The 23,790-nt window shown below is 41.7% G+C and overlaps 2 protein-coding genes across 2 annotated transcripts in view; one reads left to right on the forward strand and one right to left on the reverse strand.

Moving 5' to 3' along the window:
• Positions 1-11,090: 11,090 nt before the first annotated feature.
• LOC131690390 (inner centromere protein B) lies at positions 11,091-15,356 on the reverse strand. Its single transcript, XM_058976119.1, has 4 exons — positions 14,993-15,356; positions 12,289-14,375; positions 11,926-12,233; positions 11,091-11,840 (listed from the first exon to the last, which is right to left on the reverse strand). Exons 1-4 carry the CDS (start codon positions 15,071-15,073, stop codon positions 11,647-11,649), a joined length of 2,670 nt encoding a protein of 889 aa, XP_058832102.1. The 5' UTR covers positions 15,074-15,356; the 3' UTR covers positions 11,091-11,646.
• A 6,439-nt stretch (positions 15,357-21,795) lies between these two features.
• LOC131686737 (activated Cdc42 kinase Ack) overlaps positions 21,796-23,790 on the forward strand; it is a 77,185-nt gene continuing 75,190 nt past the window's right edge. The window contains exon 1 of the mRNA XM_058970675.1: positions 21,796-22,589. The gene's annotated coding sequence lies outside the window, so the exon portion shown is untranslated. The remainder of the gene's footprint in view (positions 22,590-23,790) is intronic.

The following is a 23,790-nucleotide window of genomic DNA, read 5'->3' on the forward strand; positions in this document are numbered from 1 at the left end:
CAAGCCTTTCGTCATTTGCAATCACCAATGGGTTCAAAATATCGCATTGAATGAGCAGTCCATATAAGAGGTCCCAAAATCGATTTTTTAGCGGAAGGACGCCCGCCAGCACTTCAAAACTCATCGTATGGGTCGAGTGCATGCAATCCAAGGCAATACGCAAACTGGTTTTTGGATGGCGCCAACCTTCATGTGACCGATGAAGTTGTTTTTGAGGGTCTCTGCGAAATGCCGAATGATGTCCGCGGCTGGCACTGCCTTGGTGAGAGTTCTGGCTCTCCGACCGCGCGCTGCCAGGAAGTCAGATTCAGCGTATGGGAATCCAATGAAGTGAGGTGAGGAAATCGGCTTCGATCTCTATTGCCGAGTGCGGAATCCGTGAATATCGTGGTTGCAGTTTCTTCTGGCTGTTGAGACAGAGCCAGAGCGATGGCTGCGGCTTCGACGGAAAACATCGAGCATTCTGGCGGGAGACGGTGAGATGAGTCTGTTTCGCCGTTACTGGCTTCAGCTCCTACTTCACCGTTCTTCCTCGATCCGTCCGTGTAAATGCGGGTGTCATTCGAGATGCGTCGTTGTACCGTGAAATTTCAGGGGCTTCTCCAGTCCGGAGGATCTGGGATAGGGATATGTCAATGTGGGAAGGTTGGGCGTTCCAAGGACTCGAACTGTTTTCATCGTTGCAGATTTATCACCTCCGTATGTCCGTTCGAGGACGTTCAGCGCACGCCGAAGGATGACCGGAGTGATTTTCCAGCGAAATGGTACGATGCCGGTCTCTATGCAGGCGCGTTTCGCTGGTATGCTGGACAGTAACTTCCATGCCGTCCAGATAGACCCGTGGTAGAGTGGGGCAGGATGTGGTTAATTCCTATGGATCAGTGCTTCACTTCTTTGGAGCGCGGGGTTCCAATTGCACTTCCGGTGCTGGTCACGTATGGTTTGTACCAGTCTTTTGCGGTTGGCGCGTTCGGTCTTTACCCTCCGAAAGTGGAGGCCAAAAGAAGTTTTCTGTTCCAGTGTAAGTCAAAGAATGAACGGTTTCTTTTTGTAGGTTATTAGAGGATCGGCCATTTAGATTGGGCAGTCGGTGGCTCGATGGAATGTGGAGCAAAGGTTGGATGAGGAAGCTTTTAGAGGTGGAAAGCCGGAAGCTGACTGAGGTTGCCCACTTGAAGATGGCGTTGACTGCAACTTGATGCGAGTTCGGCCCTCGGTCCTTCCCGCCACAGCCACTACTATATCGTCGGCGTAGTCGAATATACCCTTGGGGAGAGTGGCAAATATGGAGTTTATGATGATGAGGAAAAGGGTGACCGTCAGGACGGATCCGTGGAGTACTCCATTTTCCTCAGTGTAAGTACCAGATTCGCTGCCGCCGACTCCGACTCGGAATTGGCCGTTTTGTAGGCAGCGCTGTACGTAGAGGCCAAGGTTTCCTCTGATTCCCCAGCCGTCAAGCTGCCGAAGTATGCCCTCGTGCCATACGATGTTGCATGCCTTGTCAATATCAAGGGCGGCAATGTGGAGGCCGATGCCCTTCCCTTTCCGGAAGGCGTGGCGTTGTTCGAGTATGGTGATTAATCTACAATTGAACATTCGCTCGAAGGTTTTACCAATGCAGAGAAGTAACTGATGGTCCGGAAGTCTTTGGTCGTGTGAGTACCCTGAACCGTTTTGGGTGTCGGGTTTGGCGCGAATCCGCCCTTCCAGATTCATTTGTAGCACTGGAGGGGGCCCTGTTTCCGGGCGGTGGCATGTTTCTGAGAGCGGGTATCCGATGTTTTCAGTCCCGGTAGCTTTTCCTCGCCCCTGGCTGAGGGTGTCGGTGAGCTTTGATCCGGAGAAGGGCTGGTTCCACTCTGGCGAGAAGTCGGGGACGAATGTTACGGGGTAAGACTCCAGTAGGTTTTTTTGGCCTGGAGCTCAAGGAGGAGCAGCGAAGCGGTCGAAGAGAGCGAATAAAAGTCTCAGTTCGAGTTCTTGCGCCAACAATAACGTCCACAAAACCGTTTTCGTTCTTATAAGTTTTAACGTATTCTTTTGCTGAAAGAAAATCGTGCATAGTGGTTGAAAGAAGTCTGCTGCGTAGTTTTGTCTTAGCCAGGTTGTATGTGGAAAATTTCCACTCTACTTGCGCTGATGGGGTGAAAAGGCGGGTTAAAATAGATGCTGGCGAGCTGTAGGCTATTGAAACATTATTCGATTACTCGCGCTAAGCTTGCCGTATATTCTAAATATAGTGTGGGAAACTCTCGATTAAACTTACATCCGAAGGTTCGAGAACGCTTAGCTACCATCCAAACAACGAGTGGATAGCAACTCATCCCAAAATTGTACTCCGTCTTCGAAACCTGTTCAAGTTATACAGAATCGTTTATCAGAGTCGTCAATATGGTGCACCAACTGAAATGATGAAATATTTAATATACATATACTACAGATTTGTATTTGTATAAATGTATTGGGTTTTTTGGAGCGAACGGAGTATCTCTTCAAAAGGCTCTACAATACGGAGAACGAAATATTTGTAAGTATTGCACAGCTGGTGGTCCCAGAATTCGTCATCTACATCATGACGTCCACAAAAATCTGCAAAGAACTCAAATATCTGCAAAAGATCTGCAGTCTGAAAAAACTGCAGTGTAATTTAAAAATCTGCAATTTGCAGACTTATCTGCAAACCTGGGGTGACATTATTGGTTTATTGTATACAAGTTTGTATGAAAAAGTCGATTCGAATTGGTAGCATAATGTGGCCCCTGATATCCCTGGTCGGTAGCTAGCGGGTAACCCGGCTTTATACGCCGCAGCCTTCTCTACGTATACTTCTGAGTACTCTTTGTCCCACCACGGATTGGGGGAGCGTTTTTGAATGCTCGCGCTAGGTACTAGTTCATCTGAGCTTGGATCGCGATATCGAGAATCAAGTTAGACAAAAGCTTGTACGCTTTTTTTTAATGTGCGGTCTTAAAGAACATGGATTGGTTCCGATGGTCTTGAACGAGTGGTGATTGTAATTACAATCGACAGGTGGTCCGTGCGTAAGAGCGTCTGGGGCGAACTTTGGTAGATCGCTTCTGTTTATCCGCGTGAAGTTTGTAGGTTGGGCATGTCAACAGTGCATGCGGATCCTCCCAACAGTAAATACACGTCTCAGCGGGCCTACTGCAAGCATCATCCGTATGGCGTTCCCCACATTTGCTGTACCGTTGCTTGTTGCTATAATTGGTGGCCGGATGACCACGCTGCTTGCAATTGGAACAATTCATGACCCGCGGTACAAACGGACGTACAGGTAGACGAGCTCCTCCCACATCAGCGTAACTCGCAAGTGCAGAACCGGCAAAAGTCATGCGAAACATGTCTGATGGGTGGACAATGAGTGCAATAGCTTGCACTTCAAAATCTTAACTGATTGAAGGTTATGGTCCTTACAGCGGCCAACTCCATCATTCATCAAAACATCGACAGTCATCATTCGTAACCCAACTTTGTACCGGGAAACAAGTGCTTTTTGTTCTCTCCGGTGTGGTTTAGTTTTTTCGGTGGTACGAAGGTGCTTGCTGTGGCAGAGGCTGCAGTAAAGCATTAGTAATAAACAGTCCCGCGAGTGATAGTTATTACCTACGATATCGGTGCAGTGAAGTTACTAAACAGTTTTCTTGCCTGAAAGACGGCTTTGTTTAGACGAGCTATATCAGCTCTATTGTGTGAAGGTCACGCGGGTGACGGATAAAACAAACGAAGGATCAATTCACCTACCAGCTCGTCAGGAACCAACTGGTGAAGTGTTTTGTTTTTTACTTTTCTTATCGATTTTTTTTCTTTTTATTGCTTTTGATTTTTTATTTTGATTTAAGTTAAACAGTGCGGTCGAGCGTGTTGCTCCCGCAACAAAATGGAACAAACAGAAGGATCACCCTCCGAAGACGAATATTATGGGGAAGAAGAACATATATCTGATACTGAGACAGATAATGTTATGATCGATCCACTTCCCCCCAATGTCTCACAGCCCCCCCGAGTCAAGGTTTACCAGGATGGATCCGCTGGTCCTTGGGTGGTATACTTTCGGCCCAAAAATAAACCGTTAAACAGCATAACTGTTGCACGGGAGCTGACAAAACGTTACTCGGCCGTAACCGAGATTAAAAAGGTTCAGTCAGATAAACTGCGCGTAGTCGTTACTGACTTGAAACAGGCCAATGATATCGTTAGCAATAGCCTCTTTACGCTGGAGTATCGCGTCTACATCCCTTCTCGTGATGTGGAGATCGACGGTGTGGTAAGTGATGCGGGTCTAACTGTCGATGATCTGATGAATGATGGGGCTGGCCGCTTTAAGGACCCTAACCTTCAATCAGTTAAGATTTTGGAGTGCAAGCAATTGCACTCAAAGTCCATCGAAGATGGTAATTACTATCCATCAGACTCGTTTCGCGTAACCTTCGCCGGATCTGCACTTCCGAGCTACGTTGAAGTGGGAGGAGCTCGTCTACCTGTACGCCTGTTTGTACCGCGGGTCATGAATTGTTCCAATTGCAAGCAGCTAGGTCACACGGCCACCTACTGTAGCAACAAGCAACGGTGCGGTAAATGTGGGGAACGCCATGCGGATGATACTTGCAGTAGGCCCGCTGAGAAGTGTGTTTACTGTGGGGAGAATCCGCATGCACTTTTGACATGCCCAACGTACAAACTTCGCGCGGATAAACTGAAGCGATCCGCCAAAGATCGCTCCAGACGCTCTTACGCAGAAATGCTTAAAAGAGCTGTTCCACTTATCTCCGAAAACCCATTCGCTCTCTTGCCAACTGACGATAACGCCTCTAACGACCCTTGCGAGGGGCATTCTTTGGCTCCGCTTGGAAACTCTAGGAAAAGACCTAATCAAAACTCACCTGAACTTCCTCGTAAGGGTCCTAGGTTGTCCCAAACAAGGGTACAAAATAAAAATAATTCATCAACTGGAAGTGCTGGTACAAATCCGAAGATAATACCTCCTGGTTTTGGGAAATTGAGATACAACCAGGAGTTCCCAGCACTCCCTGGGGCACCAAAAATCCCAAGTGCTCCAATTTTACAGTCAGAAACTCACCCTAAAACGGGATTCCTTAAATTTTCTGACATTGTGGACTGGATATTCACAGCTTTCAACATTACCGATCCTATGAAAAGCTTGCTGGTTGCTATTCTACCAACAGTAAGAACATTTTTAAAACAATTGACTGAACAATGGCCCCTCCTTACAGCGATCGTATCCTTCGATGGCTAACTTATTAGACGGAATCAGGGATCTGATCACTGTTTTACAGTGGAACTGCAGAAGTATTATCCCCAAAATCGATTCATTAAAACACTTGCTAAATTACAATCATTGTGATGCATTTTCCCTATGTGAAACATGGCTAACTTCTAATATAAACCTCAACTTCCACGATTTTAACATTATCCGCTTGGATCGAGAAGACTCATATGGGGGGGGTACTTTTAGGGATCAAAAAGTGCTACTCCTTCAATCGAATCAACCTCCCTTCGACGCCAGGCATTGAAGTTGTCGCTTGTCAAACAACAATCAAAGGCAAAGATCTTTGCATTGCTTCTATTTACATTCCTCCTAGGGCCATGATGGGATATCGAAGATTCTCCAACGTGATTGAACACCTTCCCTCGCCCCTCCTGCTTCTTGGAGACTTTAACTCTCACGGTACGGGGTGGGGCTGTCTATACGACGATAATCGATCTTCGACAATTCAAGACCTTTGTGACAACTTCAATATGACAATTCTGAACACAGGGGAAATGACACGGATCCCTAGACCACCTGCGCAAGCAAGTGCACTGGACATATCTTTATGCTCGACATCACTACGGTTAGATTGCAAGTGGAAGGTAATATCTGATCCCCACGGTAGTGACCACTTACCAATTGTAATTGCAATCACCACTGGTTCAAGACCATCGGCACCAATCAATGTTCCCTATGACCTCACACGAAACATTGATTGGAAGAGCTACGCTGCTGCGATATCCAAAACTATCGATTCAACACAGGTACTTCCCCCGGAGGAAGAATATAAGTTTTTGTCCAACTCGATTCTCGATAGCGCGATTCAAACTCAGACGAAACGAGTACCCGACGTGAACACCCAAAAACGTTCTCCCAACCCGTGGTGGGACAAAGAGTGCTCAAACGTGTACGCGGAGAAAGCTGCCGCGTATAAAACCTTCCGAAACGACGGGTTAGTTGCTAGTTATCGAGTGTACGCGATATTAGAAAAGCGAATGAAAAATTTAATGAAAGCTAAGAAACGCAGTTACTGGCGCCGGTTTGTCGACGGGTTAACAAGAGAAACATCGATGAGCACTCTTTGGGGCATGGCCCGACGTATGCGAAACCGAAACAGTACTAACGAGAGCGTGGAATATTCAAACCGTTGGATATTCGATTTCGCCAAGAAAGTTTGTCCGGATTCCGCCCCGGCACAGAAAATCTACCGCGCCGCGTCGCCTTACAATACCGAGAACGAAACACCGTTTACGATGGTGGAGTTCTCACTTGCTCTCTTATCATGTAACAATAAAGCCCCGGGGCCAGATAGAATCAAATTCAACTTATTGAAGAATCTGCCAGACTCTGCCAAAAGACGCTTGTTGAATTTATTTAATAGGTTTCTTGAGGGTAACATTGTCCCACATGACTGGAGACAGGTGAGGGTCATCGCCATCCAAAAACCAGGAAAACCAGCCTCTGACCACAATTCGTATCGTCCGATTGCAATGCTGTCCTGTATCCGGAAGTTGTTCGAGAAAATGATCCTGTTTCGGCTCGACAATTGGGTCGAAACAAATGGCTTACTGTCAGATACACAATTTGGCTTCCGCAAAGGCAAAGGGACGAACGATTGCCTTGCGTTGCTCTCAACAGAAATTCAAATGGCATATGCTAACAAAGAGCAGATGGCATCAGTATTCTTGGATATTAAGGGGGCTTTCGATTCAGTTTCGATCAACATTCTTTATGAGAAGTTGCACCAGCATGGTCTTTCGCCAATTTTAAATAACTTTTTGCTAAACCTGTTGTCTGAAAAACAAATGCATTTCTCGCATGGCGATTTATCGACATCACGATTTAGCTACATGGGCCTTCCCCAGGGCTCATGTCTAAGCCCTCTCCTCTACAATTTTTACGTGAATGACATTGACGAATGTCTTGTCAATTCCTGCACGCTAAGGCAGCTTGCAGATGACGGTGTGGTCTCTATTACAGGTCCTAAAGCCGTCGACTTGCAAGGACCACTGCAAGATACCTTGGACAATTTGTCTGCTTGGGCTCTCCAGCTGGGTATCGAGTTCTCCACGGAGAAAACTGAGCTAGTCGTATTTTCTAGAAAGCGTGAACCAGCGCAACTACAGCTTCAATTAATGGATCAAACTATTGCTCAGGCTTCAACATTCAAATATCTCGGGGTATGGTTCGACTCTAAAGGTACCTGGGGATGTCACATTAGGTATCTGAAACAGAAGTGCCAACAAAGGATCAACTTTTTCCGTACAATAACTGGAACATGGTGGGGTGCCCATCCAGGAGACCTAATCAGGCTGTACCAAACAACGATATTATCAGTGTTGGAGTACGGATGTTTCTGCTTTCGCTCCGCTGCGAACATACATTTCATCAAACTGGAGCGAATCCAGTATCGTTGCTTGCGTATTGCCTTGGGTTGCATGCACTCGACCCATACGATGAGTCTCGAAGTGCTGACGGGCGTTCTTCCTCTGAAAAATCGATTTTGGGACCTCTCATATCGATTACTCATTCGATGCGATATTCTGAACCCATTGGTGATTGCAAATTGCGAAAGGCTTGTCGAGCTTAATTCTCAGACCCGATTCATGTCCTTGTACTTCGATTACATGGCACAGAACATCAATTCATCTACGTATAACGTCAACCGTGCTCATCTCTTAGATACTTCTGATCACACTGTATTTTTCGATACATCCATGAAGGAAGAGATTTGTGGAATTCCGGATCATATTCGCCCACAAGTGGTCCCAAATATTTTCTATAACAAATACCATCAAGTCGACTGCGCCAAAATGTTCTACACTGACGGATCAATTCTCAACGGGTCCACAGGCTTCGGTATCTTCAACGAAAATCTTGCTGCCTCATTCAAACTCAATGATCCTGCTTCAATTTACGTCGCAGAATTAGCTGCCATTCAGTATACTCTCGGGATCATTGACACCCTGCCCTCAGACCATTACTTCATCGTTTCGGATAGTCTCAGCTCCATTGAGGCCATCCGTGCGGCGAAGCCTGGAAAGCACTCACCGTATTTCCTGGGGAAAATACGGGAATATCTGAGTGCTTTATCTGAAAAATCTTACCAGATTACCTTGGTTTGGGTCCCGTCACATTGTTCTATTGCGGGCAATGAGAAGGCGGACTCTTTAGCCAAGGTGGGCGCATTAGAAGGCGACACTTACGAAAGACCAATTTGCTTCAACGAATTTTTCAGTATCTCTCGTCAGAGGACGCTCGATAGTTGGCAAACCTCATGGAGCAATGGGCATCTGGGACGGTGGCTACATTCCATTATCCCGAAGGTATCAACGAATGCTTGGTTTAAGGGGTTGGATGTGAACCGGGACTTTATTCGTACGATGTCAAGGATCATGTCCAACCATTACTCGTTTGACGCGCATCTCCGTCGTATAGGGCTTGCTGAAAGTAATCATTGTGTTTGTGAGAACGGCTACCACGACATCGAGCATGTTGTTTGGCTGTGCGCAGAGTACTGTGTTGCCAGGTCCCAACTAATAGATTCCCTTCGGGCCCGAGGTAGATCACCCTATGTGCCAGTCCGGGACGTCCTGGCAAGCCGTGACCACCCCTATATTTTTCTTATCTATATCTTTTTGAAAACCATTCATGTCCAAGTTTAATACATTTTCCCCTCTCTCATTCACAGTAGAATCTCACCAACCTATCCCTGTATCTACAATATGGCATTGCTTCACGAGTCTTCGGTGCATACCCTTCTTGATAACCGTCTACTAAGAACATCATGACATACCTCACATGCAGATGATATAGAGAACATCATGACAGTATCAGAGTGCCAATAATTATCCAAAATATCGACCCTCCCCTCGCCCCTGCGATTACAGGCTGGAAACTACAACACTACAACAAAGTGTGCATATCCGCCACAATGATCAATCAGCAAACGACGATGTCAATTACACAATATGTATCCCACTTCCTACCTTTTTCCTTTACTTACATAAGAGGGGAGCAAGCCGCCCCTAAATACGGCTTTCCTTTCCCCCACTAACATGTGACATGTAATTAAAAAAAAAAAATGAATTATCGGCCTCGTTAAGCTAAAGCATTTGGGCCTAAATAAACGTATTTAAGATAAAAAAAAAAAAAACATCGACAGTTAGACCCGCATCACTTACTATACCGTCAATCTCCACATCGCGAGAGGGAATGTAGACGCGATACTCTATCGTGAATAGACTATTGCTAGCGATATCATTGGCATGTTTCAAGTCAGTGACGACTACGCGCAGTTTATCTGACTGAACCTTTTTAATCCCAGTAACGGCCGAATAACGTTTTGTCAGCTCCCGCTCAACAGTTATGTTATTTAGCGAACACCTTCTGCTTTTTATGAGGAAATTTAGGGGAAGAAGCGTCGACCTCGTTAGAAGGCAACCTCGCCCTCGTCATAAGGCAAGAGAGCATAGATGTTTGTTGAGGATGGTGCCGTGGCTTTCCTTTTAGCAAAGTTGCTTTTAGTCTGTCCCCGCGTAGTTTGTACGCGGGACATGCTGAGATATCATGCAAACTCTCCACACAGTAAGAACACTTTTCAGCATTCCTACTGCAAGAGTCATCTGTGATTCTCGCCGCATTTTTCACAACACATTGTAGCAATAAGGTCCATTGCTACAGGCAGTTCATGAATTTGATTGAAGGTATGATTTCTTACCATCGCCCACGATTAATACTGACTTCTGACGTTTGCAATCCATTATTTTCACCAACTGAAGCAGCCAGCCCCGTACTCCAACAGCTGTTCAAATGTCAAACTTTCATCGTGGGCTACGCCATCTACTTCTACTCTATTAGCAGGCACATCGACAAAATATTCCTTTGTAAAGAGCTCGGAAGAAGCAATCTCATTTGCTTGCTTTGAGCTGGCTACCAAAACTCTAAGTTTATCAGGACGGGATTTTTTTTTAAATTTCAGTGACAGCCGTGAACTGTTTCGTCAGGTTTTGCAAGATTTGTAATATGTTCAATGGTTCATTTTTGGTCCGAAAGAAGACCAGGCAAATACAATTGACATATTCTATGATTCGGGCAATTTTTGGAAGGTGAATCTTGTTCGACATCCATGTTATTATCAGGAGGAGGGTAGCCATCCCGCTGAACTGAAAGCATTCGATTCAGAGCGAAACTTCCGTCAGCTTGGAAGGATGAATGAGACATACGTTGAAATCGAATGCTGGCTGCGGTAAATTTATGCGGGAATGGGCATTTCAATTTAAGATTTCGAATCTCTGCAACCAAGTACTTAAATATATTGACACCGGGGTTGATAAATGACATGCGCGAATGCCGGAAGAGATGCTATGCTATGCTCACTAGAAAGACTGGAGGAGATCGTTGGTTTCAGGACAGACCCCATAATCACTGAACGTCCTAATTGTCAATTGGTCGGTGTTAAGTCAGACCGAACTAAGCCGCGAAACATCCAAAAATGAGATAATGATGGCACTGGAGAATTTCTTCAGCTACATTAAACTCTTGCCAGATTTGAAATATGTAACAATAAACAAGAATTATGGCAAAAATTAATGTCCAATTATAACGTTTTTTATAACTCATTTTTTCGAAATCAATATATTGTCACTTAGTCCGGTCGGACTTAACACCGACCAATTCCCATTATCGTTTCAGGAATCCACACCTTGAATCAGGATGACAGACTCCGTCTACGAGTGTTGGTAATGGGTTTTCTTTCAAACAAGTCGTGTTATCCTGATAACAATAAAAAGACAGGTTATCAGATTTTAAAAATGTTGGAATATTTATTGAATATTGTTTTAATACTTAATGCGTACGAGTTCGGTATAGATCAAAATAACGGGGATGTTCTTTTTTTGACAAAGAAATATATTAACAAAAGTCCCCCTGAATCAGAAATACTTATTCGAAGCGAAAATAAACAGTAATCAAAAACGTGTTGAAGCTTCTATGAATGATACCGCGACGTTGATTTTTCTTCTACGATCGAACGATTAACATAACACAGAGACGTAAACAAATAAATTGCTTTTGGGCGTCGATCGAGTTTGTATCGGAAATGTCACTGCGATCAGATTATTTGTTAGGGGGGCTGTTCTACTATGTATTTTGATGGACCACATAAACATTGTAAAATACGTCCACTCAGAATGTTCGAAAAATACTCTATTCGACTGCGATGATCCAAGCTCATAACACGCAAACACAGAAACACTTACACTCTACACAAGCTATCATTTGAATATTTACGTTAGTAGCTAGTATTGAGTCAATTAAGATAGACAGTAATTAAGAGGGGGCACCCAACGGATTCAGTACTTGGGCATTTGCGAGTATCGTGGCGGTGTCCGCCACACAGCGCTCGAGTTTCGCTTTAGCTTTCGGGCATCAATTGAGGGGAAGATTTCACGCAAGTCCGGTGTCATTGGGGCCACCGAGAAGAACTGATCGATCACCTTCAAGTGTATTTCCGCTTGTGTCCTGATAAGTTGGAACCGGGATTCTTCTATAATAGAAAACAAAAAAATGTTTACAGAATTAGCTTTGCGTTGTTTCCAGCGCGCTGAGGTGTATGGTAGGTAGATACTTACTAGAACTCCACGCTGGCAGAGGGGGACGTTTGGTCTTTTTGCTAGAACTGACGCTTTCGTCGTCCGTCGAATCATCCGTTTGGATCATATCGAAGTTGAAGTAAGCCTTGGATGATTTTTCCGCTGGAGCTGCTGCCGTAGAACCGGATTTTTGTTTCTGTTGTTGCAGCAACTGTTGCTGCTGGAGACTGGCCTGTTGGAGTTTCTGCTGTTGCTGCAACTTTTGTTGGTACATCTGTTTGTGCAGTTTGATTTCGTAATTCTCCTTCGCTTGGTTTATCTTGAGTATCTCCTGTTCCCGTTCGGCTCTGCCGAAAAAAAGATTTGATAAAAATGTTGGTTAACCCGGATATCGTTACTTACCTCTGCTGCTGTTCCAGCTTCGCCAGTTCCTCACGCTTCAGTTCCGCTAGTTGTCGCTGGTTTAATTCCTCCAGATGACGCCGCTTCTCGAACTCCTCCATCTTTTTGGCCTTCTTGACCTGCTCGGCCCGAAGTTTTTCCTCCTTCTCCTGGACCAGTTTGCGATGTTTTTCTTCCTTTTCGCGCATCAATCGCTCCGCGTGTTCACGTTTCTCTTTCTCGATCTGTTCGCGCTGTTGCTGCGCAAGACGTTGCTTTTCTTCGCGTTTTTTCTTTTTCTCGTCTATGGCCAGCGATGAACTGGAGGAGGCCGCCGATAGGGTGCCTGTCAATCGGTCAAAACTCGGTTCCCTGGAAAGACTTTGCGATTTGGCGAGGGTCCCGGATGCGGTTATCGGTCTTTTCTGTAGATGGGCCAGCTTAGAGGCAGACGAGGATATGCCTTTGCCCTGGAGGAGTGAGTTCTGCGTAGTTGGCGTTGTGACTTTAGCAGTTGATGGGAATCGCTGAGACGCAAGAGGGGTAGTAGATGTTTTTGGTGGCAGTCGTGCTGGCTGGTTGGGGGTTGTCACTTTTCCCGTACGAGTATGCATTGGAGAACCGATGGCCGCTTTTTCGAAAGCTTCTATTCGCGTTTTGATAGGACTCTGTAAACTGAACAGTTCGTGGTGTTTCTTAGGATTGATTTTAGCTAAAGTTGCGGGTTTCTTCGCAACGGAAGGTTTCTTAGATTTGGGTTTCTCCGGACTTTCTTCAGTTTGGGAATTATCCTCGGTCATGATGCTAGCGTTTATAAGTGCCTGCTGCTTCTCGCTGGTGTTTTTGTTTTCCATCACAAAGGTACTGTTACCCGGTCCGGGCAGCTGACGTACATCGAAAGTTTCATTGACAGCATTTTCCGGCGATCTAATCTGGAAAGTACCATTTGCGGCACCCGTCGGAGAAGGTAGAACAAAGGTGCCATTTGAAGCAGGCACGGAAAATGTTCCATTTTTACTATCTATAGCAAATGTTTGATTTTTCTCGACTGGCCCGGTGACCACTTTATCTAGAGATACGGCAACATGACGCATCACAGCATCACCTTCAAGAGCATCTTCATAGACGGATTTTTCAGATTGTGCTGGACTTGTGTTAGCTGAGGCCTTTTCAGTTGTTCTAGATTTGCTCGCCTTAACTTTTTCTTCCATCGATAGTTTTTCCGTTTTTATGTGCACTTTTTCCATCTCTATTTGAGCCGATTGTTTCTTCTTTCGAACACGTTCCGAAGTTTTTGTTGTAGAGACATTCGATAGCGTTGACTCTGACGATGAAACTGCCGAAGAAGTCTCATCGGTATCTATTTCCCGTTTGATCGGAACCGGAAATGTGTGTGAACTTTTGGTCTTTGATTTGTCCATCCGCTTCTGCCGAGCTCTTGTTTTCGGTTGCGCCAACGATGGAGGAGGCATTGAAGGAGGTGGCATCTTTTCAGTGGCTTCATCATCCGACAGTACCTCAACCTTTGGAACAGGTACCGGAATAACCATAATGGACATTTCTCTGGATGGAACTTCGTCAGCTTCCTTCTCCTTTTCGTTAGTGCTCCCAAATCCTTCGTCGTTTGATTTCCTCTTTTCGGGTTGGTCCTTGTTTTGTTCCAACGGAGCCACGCCATTCATCAAGTTGGCATCATTTTCCTCATCCAGCTCCATCGGTTCGATTTGGTCCTTTTTAACGCCCGTCGAGATTCGCTCTTTCTTAATAGTAATGCCAGGCTGCCGCAGTTTCGAGGATAAACTAGGTTCTTTTAAATTTTGAGCAGCCTTCAAACGAGCCGTACGACCTGGACGAGTTTGACTTTCTTCAAGTTCCGGTGGAGGTTTTGATTGCACCATCCCTTGCTGATGATTATCATGGACGCTCTTCTTCTTGTGACTTGCACGTGATACCGTAGAGCTACTGTTGGATGCATTCGACGTTTCGTGCTCCTGATCACGGCCGCAGTCATCTATCGAATCTAGCCGTTTTGGACGTTTCTTGTTCTGAACTGGTGTTCCGCTACAAATGGCCTGCAGCACAAAATCGTCCACTTTCTGGGTGCATTTCTGAAATAACACAAAAAAATCCGTACAGGATAACAACTAAAACATGATCCAACAAGCATCCGATCGACAGATGTTATTTCTAGTTAAATTTAAGGTAAGTTACCCTATAATTACAGTAGCAGATATAGTTACTTTGGGATAAGGACCTATTACTATTCGATGCAATTTAACTATTTCAAATTACTTTGACCTGCATATGGTGTGCAATTGCGTATTTTAAAAAAAAATCAATGGAAAATTTTGATTTCTCATAATATACGTAATTATATTTAATGCATTTAATGTGCAACTTAGGAACCAAAACCAGCAATGGCGTATTTTAACTACTGGCATGTTTTCTTATAGTGAACAAAGCGGATTAAAATACAAACATGTCACTGCTGTTTATAAGACAGAGCGATGGGACAAGACAGATCTAAACAAATACGAAAGACGCAATTTTGCAAATTTTTGTACAAAAAAGGGGATTGAAGATTTTAATCAACCTTGGCACAGCGGATATTGCTACAACTACCCTAACAAAAATTCCCATTGGAATTGCATTAGCAAGCGCAATCTCTGGCGGGGCGTAACACTAGCATCTGCACAGTCGCTGTCAATTATTGTATCCCTCTTACCTGGAATTCGTCCTCCAGGCGAGATTCTGCTTCCAGTGTATGTAGAACCAACTCCTCAAATTTGGCCAGTAAATCATCCATAGTGAGGTTTTGTACCGTTGGCCACTGCGTATAAAGTTAGATGAACCAGAAAAAAACGTTAATGCATACCCACAGCGGGGATCTCCGATCAAAATATGGGGAACTATATTATTCAAAAGGTCCACGGCAACATTCAAAGCTGAAAAATCACAATCCCTCAGCAAACGTAGGATACAAAACGGACAAAATCTATTCGGGTTCGAAAAAAAACCTTAAACTCAACGGCGGCTACCGCAAAACCGAGCAAACAGAAAAAATGAAAAAGGAATCTGAAATGTGTACGCTGAACTGAAACTTATCGGCTGCTGATGGGCGGTCGTTTTAAATTTTTGGGCCCGATGCGAAAAATATCGGCATATGATAGCCGTGTGAAATGTTTCGTTGTAAGCTCAATGTGAAATCTTTCGCAGCTAGAAAAATCACTGATAAAAGACAACACTTGAAAAGGGAGAACATTCTACGAATATCTATTTAAAAACTTTTTGCGTCCTAGCAAATACAAATATGTATTTGGTAAAGATGTTGATTCATTTTTACATTTTAACGACTTTCAATTAGATAGAAATTACTGGGTAGGGAATGTTATGAAAATTAGAGCCATAGTACTCAAGTAAGCGCAAGGATTTGAAGTATACAGATCGGAAAACTACACTGAAAAAAATCCAAACGTTAATTCTATTTGCTTCAAACCGCTTAAAATTCATATGAAGAAGAAATGCTATTGTTATCATGCGCACACATACCTTCTATGTGTCAACTTATAAACTATGTATGCACACACATAAGTTATATGTGCATATTGTTATAGAATGGGGTTTTATGTGCCTAATAGTTATGAAATGAGAATGTAAGATTAATATTTCTTGTAAATACACACATTAGGTTTATGTGCCAGCAAAGAGTGTCTATATGCCTCCGTTAATTGCAAAAATCTATGTGTCAATAGGCATAACGTTTACTTTTTTTTAGTGTAGAAGTGGCATGGTCATTAGAACAGGCTTAATATCCTACGGGCGTAACTTTTGTCTTCTGCTGGTGAGGGTCGAGCTTAGGCAACATAACTACGAATCACTTGAGTTCACAGTATGTCTCCTGGCATAGACAGACTTGTCTATCTTTACCGTGAGAACCGACAAAAGAAAAGCCACGCTCTTACTTGAGTACTACCCAACAAACATTTCGTGGTTTTATAAACGTTTTAACGGTCACACTCGCGCTGTTGTACTTCGTACAACACTGGGATTTTTCGTTATCATTTAGTTCCAAAGACATTTATCAATGCCAAACCACTATGTATTCCTCAGAAATCATGTTTTAGGCAAGATATTCTGGTTGCAGTTGAAGATCGAAGAATTGACTTGCGCCTTTCGTTTTTTCCCTATTTTCAGAGTGGGAAACTAAAGCGCACACACTGACCCAGCCCAAACTTGTTCAGTAATTTATTTTGACGACTTGCTTAGTAAAGTGACATTTTTAAGGAGCTGTCAGCAAATTGTTTCAAAATTTGCGGAATAGTTTTCATTTTTTAGCGATTTTCAGTAATTTTTTGAATAATTTACTGAAACCCGCAATATTTTTCACTGAATTTATCAGCTCTTCTGTTTTTTTCGGTACATAAACATTATTCAGTAAAATACTGACTGGCGAAATGCGAAAGTTCACTATTTCGATTTTCAACTGCAACCAGAATATACTCATTTTTGTGAACTGATATACCTCAAGTGCAACAATACAATCTGAAATTGTTTGATGAAACCAGACCAATGAAACGCGCGATGCGGGAAGTTCGACCAAACAATATTCTGTTCAATATATCTCGTGATCTCGATCATGTGGAGGGTTACTTCCTTCGGCAAACTTGTTCAGAAGATCAAGAGCTAGTCAGTGAAAGATAAAATAGTTTGATATAAAATTCTGCTGCTAGGTGACGCTAGTCAGCATGTTATTTTTTCAGCTTACTATATCTCAAGATCTAGATTTTTTAGAAAGTCAGTATCTTCGACGAAGTTGCTAAGCAGATCAAAACCTATGAGGTGGTATAACGGTTGCTTCAGAAAACTACCGTGAGCTTGTCAGTTGTTCAACTTAAGGTATCTCAATTTCCTGATTTTTTAGCGAGTAAGTGCATTCGTCAAAGTTGCTCATGAGATTAATACCTTCGAGGTTGTACCACAGACTAACAGACATAACACTCAAAAACAATTCTTCGTCCTTTTCATTTACTGGGCATATGGGGTGAAACTAGTGAAAAATTATTCCTAAACCTGAGGGGTAACCAACCAGTAAATGAGTGTTTGGGACCGTGAAAAAAGGTAGAGCTAGCGTTCTGGGAAAATTGTCGGATCGATGTTTTTTGAGGGAATTCCCTCATAGTGTTATGTCTGTTAGCCTGTGGTTGCACATCGAATAATATGGGATTCTTCAACTAGGAAGCGCTAGTGAACTTGAGCGTGTAATTTTTTCGACCCACTGTATCTCAGTTTCGTCTCTTTGGAAGGTCGTTGTTCTATTTTTTCTACGAACTTAAACCAAAAATGATGAATATCACAAGGGAAAGAATAAATCGATGATATTCCGAAAATAAGTTTAATAAATTGTCAGATGACGTTCCTCTAACTCAACTAAACTAATTTATTCATTTATAATTTTGGAACATGTACGCAAAGAAATTAAGATTTGGAAGTCGTAAAACTCATGTGTACCATTTCTGTAACACCAATAAACCACTCACGATGGTAATCTGTAAAAGGGGCATGCACAAAAATAATAACACAACCTTCCTAAATACAGAAAAATGCTAAACAAGCACAACTGTTCTTCAATTTCTTCAACGTACTGATTTGATTCGAATATAGTATAGCTCACTTATGACATGAATTATACTATCATACTTCTAAATAGTTGCAAACTTGAGATTCAGAAATCATGAATATGCATGCTCGCTAGCGCTACCTAGTTGTAGAATCTCAAACTATTCAGTGTTTCGCTTCGTAGGTATTTATATCTTGTGCAATTATATCGAAGATACCGTCCTTCTAACTAATCAGGAATTCGAGATAAGTAGGCCAAAAATGGTATGGCCACTAGCGCCACGTAGTAGCAGAATACCAAACTATTTCGCATACCAGCTCGTAGGCTTTGATCACTAGAATAACATTGCCGAAGACACATATCTGCTGAAAAATCAGATACTTTAGATACAGTAGATCGAAAAAAAATAATGCTTACTAGCACCACCTGGCGGTAGAATTCCATCATGTTAATTCGCTCATCCTAAAGACCATTATCTACTGCCCAAGTTTGCAGAAGAAAGTAGTGCTCCAAATGATGCGGATCACGAAGCATTCTAAAGACTATCAGTGTTGTACAAAGTACAACGCGCGAATGCTCGTGTTACAAAATTTGGCGCGAGTGCCGGAGGGATTTGGAGAATTTATTCAGCACGAACCACAGTTCAGCTTTATCAATAAACCTTTTCGTTACCGCTATTCAGCTGAGAGAATGATCATAGGAAAATTATTAAAAAAATATATTTATTTTAAGTTACATACGCCATCAATCTCTTTGGAAGCCATATTTTTTATTAGTGTTACGTTACAGTTAGAAAAAAATTGTATTACCTTGTTGATTTGAGTTAACCTAGTTGGCTTGGATTCGAATCCCAGCCTACGATACGTTTTGTTATTTGATTTTTTTTGTTCGATTTTTTTTAGAATATTCGGGAATTTTAAATTAGACAATTTACTAGTTGCGAAAACTTATGATTTTAGACGTTTTTGTATCCAACATGAGGACTTAAGGTTGTCACAAAACATTTAGATAAGTAAAAATGGGTGCATAAGAAAGTGGTGGTAACTGAATGATGGGTTGAAGCCATTTATAATTCTAAGGGGACAATCTCGTCGGTTTATTTACCACTCCCAGCCAAATAATTTTCTTTTCAATCTTACTTTTTTTTGGTAAGCGGAAGTCGCTATTCGAATTCAATAGTTTATTTATTTTTATCAATTGAATTTTATTGGAATGAAAATACGTTTTAATTCATTATACATTTGTCTGCAAGTCGATAAGTAGAAAAAAATCCATGGTAACAATGCAGGTGTCAAAAATTTACAGCAACGTTCGAGCAAAAAGTTTCTCTTGTATTCAATATGAGAATATTCATGTTTTACAAGTAAACAGACAATTTCGATTAAAAAGTAAATTTACATACAAAAGGGCGCGTGTGATTTGGTAAGCTTTTACATTGAAAAAATTACTAATTTTTCCGTTGGCTGAGTTAAGTGTGTATGTATATGCAAGTCATTGGTATGATTTTTTTAGGATTGCTAATGCTAATTCTTCTTGTTAGCAACGACGAAATTTAAATTGTTAATCAACTGCATAAAATTATAGGAAACTGTGTAAATGATACAAGAGCAAACCGTTGAAGCAACAAATAGAATAAGAAAAGGGTTCTAAATGTGCCAATTTGAGAAGTTCTTCATGTAAAAGTAAAAAAAAAATGTGCCTGTATTGGGATTCGAACCCAGGTCGGTTACCATTCGTCATACTTTGCTAATCGTGTCAATTTTTGGAGTAGGAACAATTACCCATGTTAAACACATAATTCAGCTAAAAGTCAAAGGCAAATCTATAGGTGGAAACAACTTCTTGAAGACATGTAGGGGATCATCCATAAATGACGTAGAATTATATGGGGGAGGGGGGAACTTTGTATTTTGTGATGATGTGTGACGACAGGGGGGTAGGGGGTCATGTCATGCTACGTAGCTTTTTTAAAGGGGAACAGGGGTTGACCTGATGTCACGACAATCTTACCCGTTTCATCTAACTAACATCGTTTTTGATTTTCATTCAATTTTTTACGGGGACAACGAGGGGGGTGAGGATTACCGTCAAGTTACGTAATTACCAGGGGGGTATATAGAAGTTTGTGACGAAATGCTACAATGGGGGAGGGGGGTGTTAAAAATCACCCAAAAAATGCTACGTCATTTATGGATCGTCCCTAATATTGCTGCTGCAACATTTGTTAGTGGTATAGTTCAGCCTAGTTTGAACTGGCGAATACTTGAGTTTAAGTTAGCTGAATAAACTGTTAATGTTTAAATAGCTCAGCGAAAGTTTTATTCAGCTGCTATAGGCCTTAATCTGCTTTTAATCAGACAAGTAGTCTTATAGTTCAGCTCCTGATGTTTGTTGGGTATGGCTCTAATTTTCAGAACTTTCCCTACTCAGTAATCTCTAGCTAATCAAATGTCGTTAAAATGTAAAAAAGAAAATGTGACTAACATAGTCGAAATAAAAAACATAGTCGAAATAAAAATTCAACTCGGCTGCGGAATAATGACCGAAATAGGTTTGTTTACAAAAATCTTATTAGCCCTTTTGAAGAATTAATATTAAATTATCGAGCTATAAGTACTTCACGGTTTGTTATTTTGCTGCCGAAAAATTGGTTTATATGTTCACAACAAACTTATTGTCATAGATACGCATTTTTATTAAAGAGCTGTCACCCTGACGGTGAACCGGGTTCAACGAGGGGTCATATTTTGATGGTACATGGGAAATCTCTGACCATTCTATCTTGAGTTTATCTTTGATATTAAGATGATAGTGTGAAAATTTCAGAGTGGAACTCGAAGTATTTTGCAAGAGATTTCAATTCTAACAGGCCTATCACTGAATTTAGTGTAACATTGCTTAATTTTTAGTTTATAATTGTAATATCTCGCAAAGTATTTTGATATCCATTCCCAAACTTTTACACAATCTTTCTAATAATCGAAGATTTCATAAGTTATATAATAAACAAAATCATTTTGTAATTTTTTTTGGTAAGTTCATTTGAAAACGGAACTATTTTTATTTAATATTGTTTTCCATATATCGAATTGTTTCCGAGTTATCAGTGATTGAAAACTGTTCACTTTTACAAACCTCAAAAGTTCAAAAACTAATAACTTGAAAAATATCATTTTCAACCAAAACAAAAAATGCGTGTCAATTATTTTTAGCTAAAGAATACCCGGATAGAATTTTACAATAGCATTTACCCTACAAACAATCATAAAATAATAAATATTATAGTTATTACTGTTTCAACATTGTTTGATGCCAAGTTCTCACAGTAGGTTTACAACAAAATTTCATGTAACAATAAATTTCACTGTTCAGCAAAAAACTGATACAGTGCATTCACATTAAATTTTACTGTTTTCGAGAAAAAAATGTATGGAGAAAAACTGATTTTTTTAATGTTAAGATACATAACCACCCCCCTTTTTCACTGTACAAGTCTATTTTACATTGAAATTTACTATAAAAACGTTAAAGTTTATTGTTTTTGTATTGTAGCATAACACTAAAACTTACTGTAAATTATTGTAAACATACTGTACTGTCACAGTGAAAATCACGGTTTTGTTACTGTACATTTCTATTCGGGTAATTATAAGGAATTAAAATTTTGGTTGTAAATCTGACATGGAATGACCCGTCTTTTTAATAGCTACAGGGTGAATATGAAAATCGAAATATTTCACTTATGGCCCAAAGATTTTTCAATGGGTCTATGCCGTTAACCGATAACCGTTATTTTGTCATTAGCTGTCATATTTCAAAAAGCGTTCCGTTTCGTCTTCGTTCGTCATCCGTCTCTTTCTACCTGCCGCATTTTAACAAATTCATTCTCCATCAGGCGTTCATTGGCTACGTTCATACGGTACGGTTCATACCGCTAAACAACGGACGATCGTCGTGTTCGTGACTCGCCCGTGTACGAGGCGGACGTGTTTTTCTCCGTCGGCGTTCGAATCGCTGTGGTTAGAGGTTTTGTTGTTCGGGTCAATTTGTGTGAAGCAGAAAAAAAAATTACGATACAAATCGATGGCCGCGATCCGAATCGTGTGTTTATTATGCAAAGTGCGTAAACGTGATTGAATACACTGCTGGTCAGCTGTGTGGGGTGGATCAATGAGAATGTTTTAAAAATTCATCATCAGCAGGATAATGCAAGGCCAGTGTGATTAGTTTGTGTTTTTCGGCAAGAGGAAAACATCTAATAGAACAACACTTCAGCCAGTTTTTCTACGCCAAATCGTGTCCGGGAGAGTGGTGGAAAAGCCCTTGAGAAGTTTGTTCTCGCTAGCAGCAAGCGAGGCATATCGTAAAGTTGAATGAAAATGTGTGTCTTGTTTGTGTAGTGAATTAACAAACAGTGGGTACCAGTAGCATCGACAAAAGCAGTTTAATAACAACAGCAACAACAAGAAGTGCCAATAATTATGGAAGTGAAGTGAACGCGAGAAGCAACGTTCAGTTTACTTGTTTTTTTTTATCTTGTGTGTTCTACTGAAGCCGACGTCGAGCACCGTAATCGATAGCAATCAATCGCCGAAGGCTGCTGTCGCGAAGTCAAGCTGACTTGAAAGGATTGAATAATATCAAGGCAGAGCAGAGCTGTAAACGATCGACAAGAAATCTGCGTGAACGAGAGAGAGATAAAAAGGTAGCCACCACCGAACATCTGCCTTGTTACGGGAAACATTCATCAGCATCATCGTCATTAATATTGTGCAGTCTGCTTCCTCAGCTCAGTTCACTCTGGAAACTGCAAAATTGCACCTGCACTTATCTACCTACCTGTCCTTGTTTTTATGCAGTTGTCGATGTTTGTCTCTTTGGTTCAATATTTGCAAGAAGTTGCCGAAGGGAAGGGAAATAGAATGACTCTCTTCATTAGAAATGCTAAGAATATTCTTTTTAGTTCGATACCGAGATAAACGTTTAACCTGAGTAAACATCGAACATAAATAATATTTATTGTTTAGGTTTCTTTTAGGCGTTCTGAGTCAATGCCAGTTTTCCAGAATTCTATGGAAGTTCGTAATATGTGTCATGAACGATTCAAATTACAAAGCTTTTGAATATGAGCTATGATAGGGAGCCAGAAAGATTTCCTTCTTCGTGTGAGTTCGGAACTTCTCATATTTTTACTGTTGGATTTGTTTTTACAGTTTAGGCTCAAAATTAGGTAGAATTGCATCTTTCATACATATTACTACTTTTAACTTTTTTGTTGATGTTAAATTTATGGCAGAAGATGATCCATGTTTTTATTTCGGAAACTGGGAGTTTTTGTTGAATCATAAATTTAGCCTCCACCTTATTGAATGATGTTTGTTAACAAAGTTGACCGTCTCGAAGTTACGATCACTAATTCGATTTTTTATTTACTATCCAATGAGCAAGCTATCACACTTGCACTGGTTGATTATGATCGTGCGGATCATTGACGTTCAACTTGCTTCTAAATGGTGTTGTTCACCGATAATTATAATGAAACTATCATCAAATTAATCGAGATCGAGCTGTACATAATAGGTCCCTAAAATGATTTCCACATAATTAAGTTTCTGAAATACACTCTCTACTTTGCCAGCCATCTGGCGAAAATAAAAACAACGCGCAGTTTGGATTTGCAGACGGATTTCGACAGAAAAAAACGAATGTGGAATGAAGCTACAGTTTTTTTTTCGTTGATGCTTCGCGCAAACGATGCAGCTGATCTTGCCTGAGCGTGACCTTTGCTCCAGTTGCGCTTGTGTTTCGTCGAACCTGATGAACTGGTGGAGTTTTTCACTTGTTTTATACATTAACGTTTAAGCGGAGACCTATCTGGGATGCCCCCGCGGGCATGATTATTGCAA

This window comes from Topomyia yanbarensis, chromosome 3, assembly GCF_030247195.1.
Source record: "Topomyia yanbarensis strain Yona2022 chromosome 3, ASM3024719v1, whole genome shotgun sequence".
NCBI classification, from domain to species: domain Eukaryota; kingdom Metazoa; phylum Arthropoda; class Insecta; order Diptera; family Culicidae; genus Topomyia; species Topomyia yanbarensis.

Excerpts from the sequence above, each read along its gene's own strand:
- LOC131690390 (XM_058976119.1), bottom strand. The coding sequence starts at position 15,073 with ATGGATGATTTACTGGCCAAATTTGAGGAGTTGGTTCTACATACACTG. Across the intron at positions 14,376-14,992 it reads GCCTGGAGGACGAATTCCAG|AAATGCACCCAGAAAGTGGA; the intron begins GTAAGAGGGATA and ends GTGTTATTTCAG. Across the intron at positions 11,841-11,925 it reads TCTGCCAGCGTGGAGTTCTA|AAGAATCCCGGTTCCAACTT; the intron begins GTAAGTATCTAC and ends TTTCTATTATAG.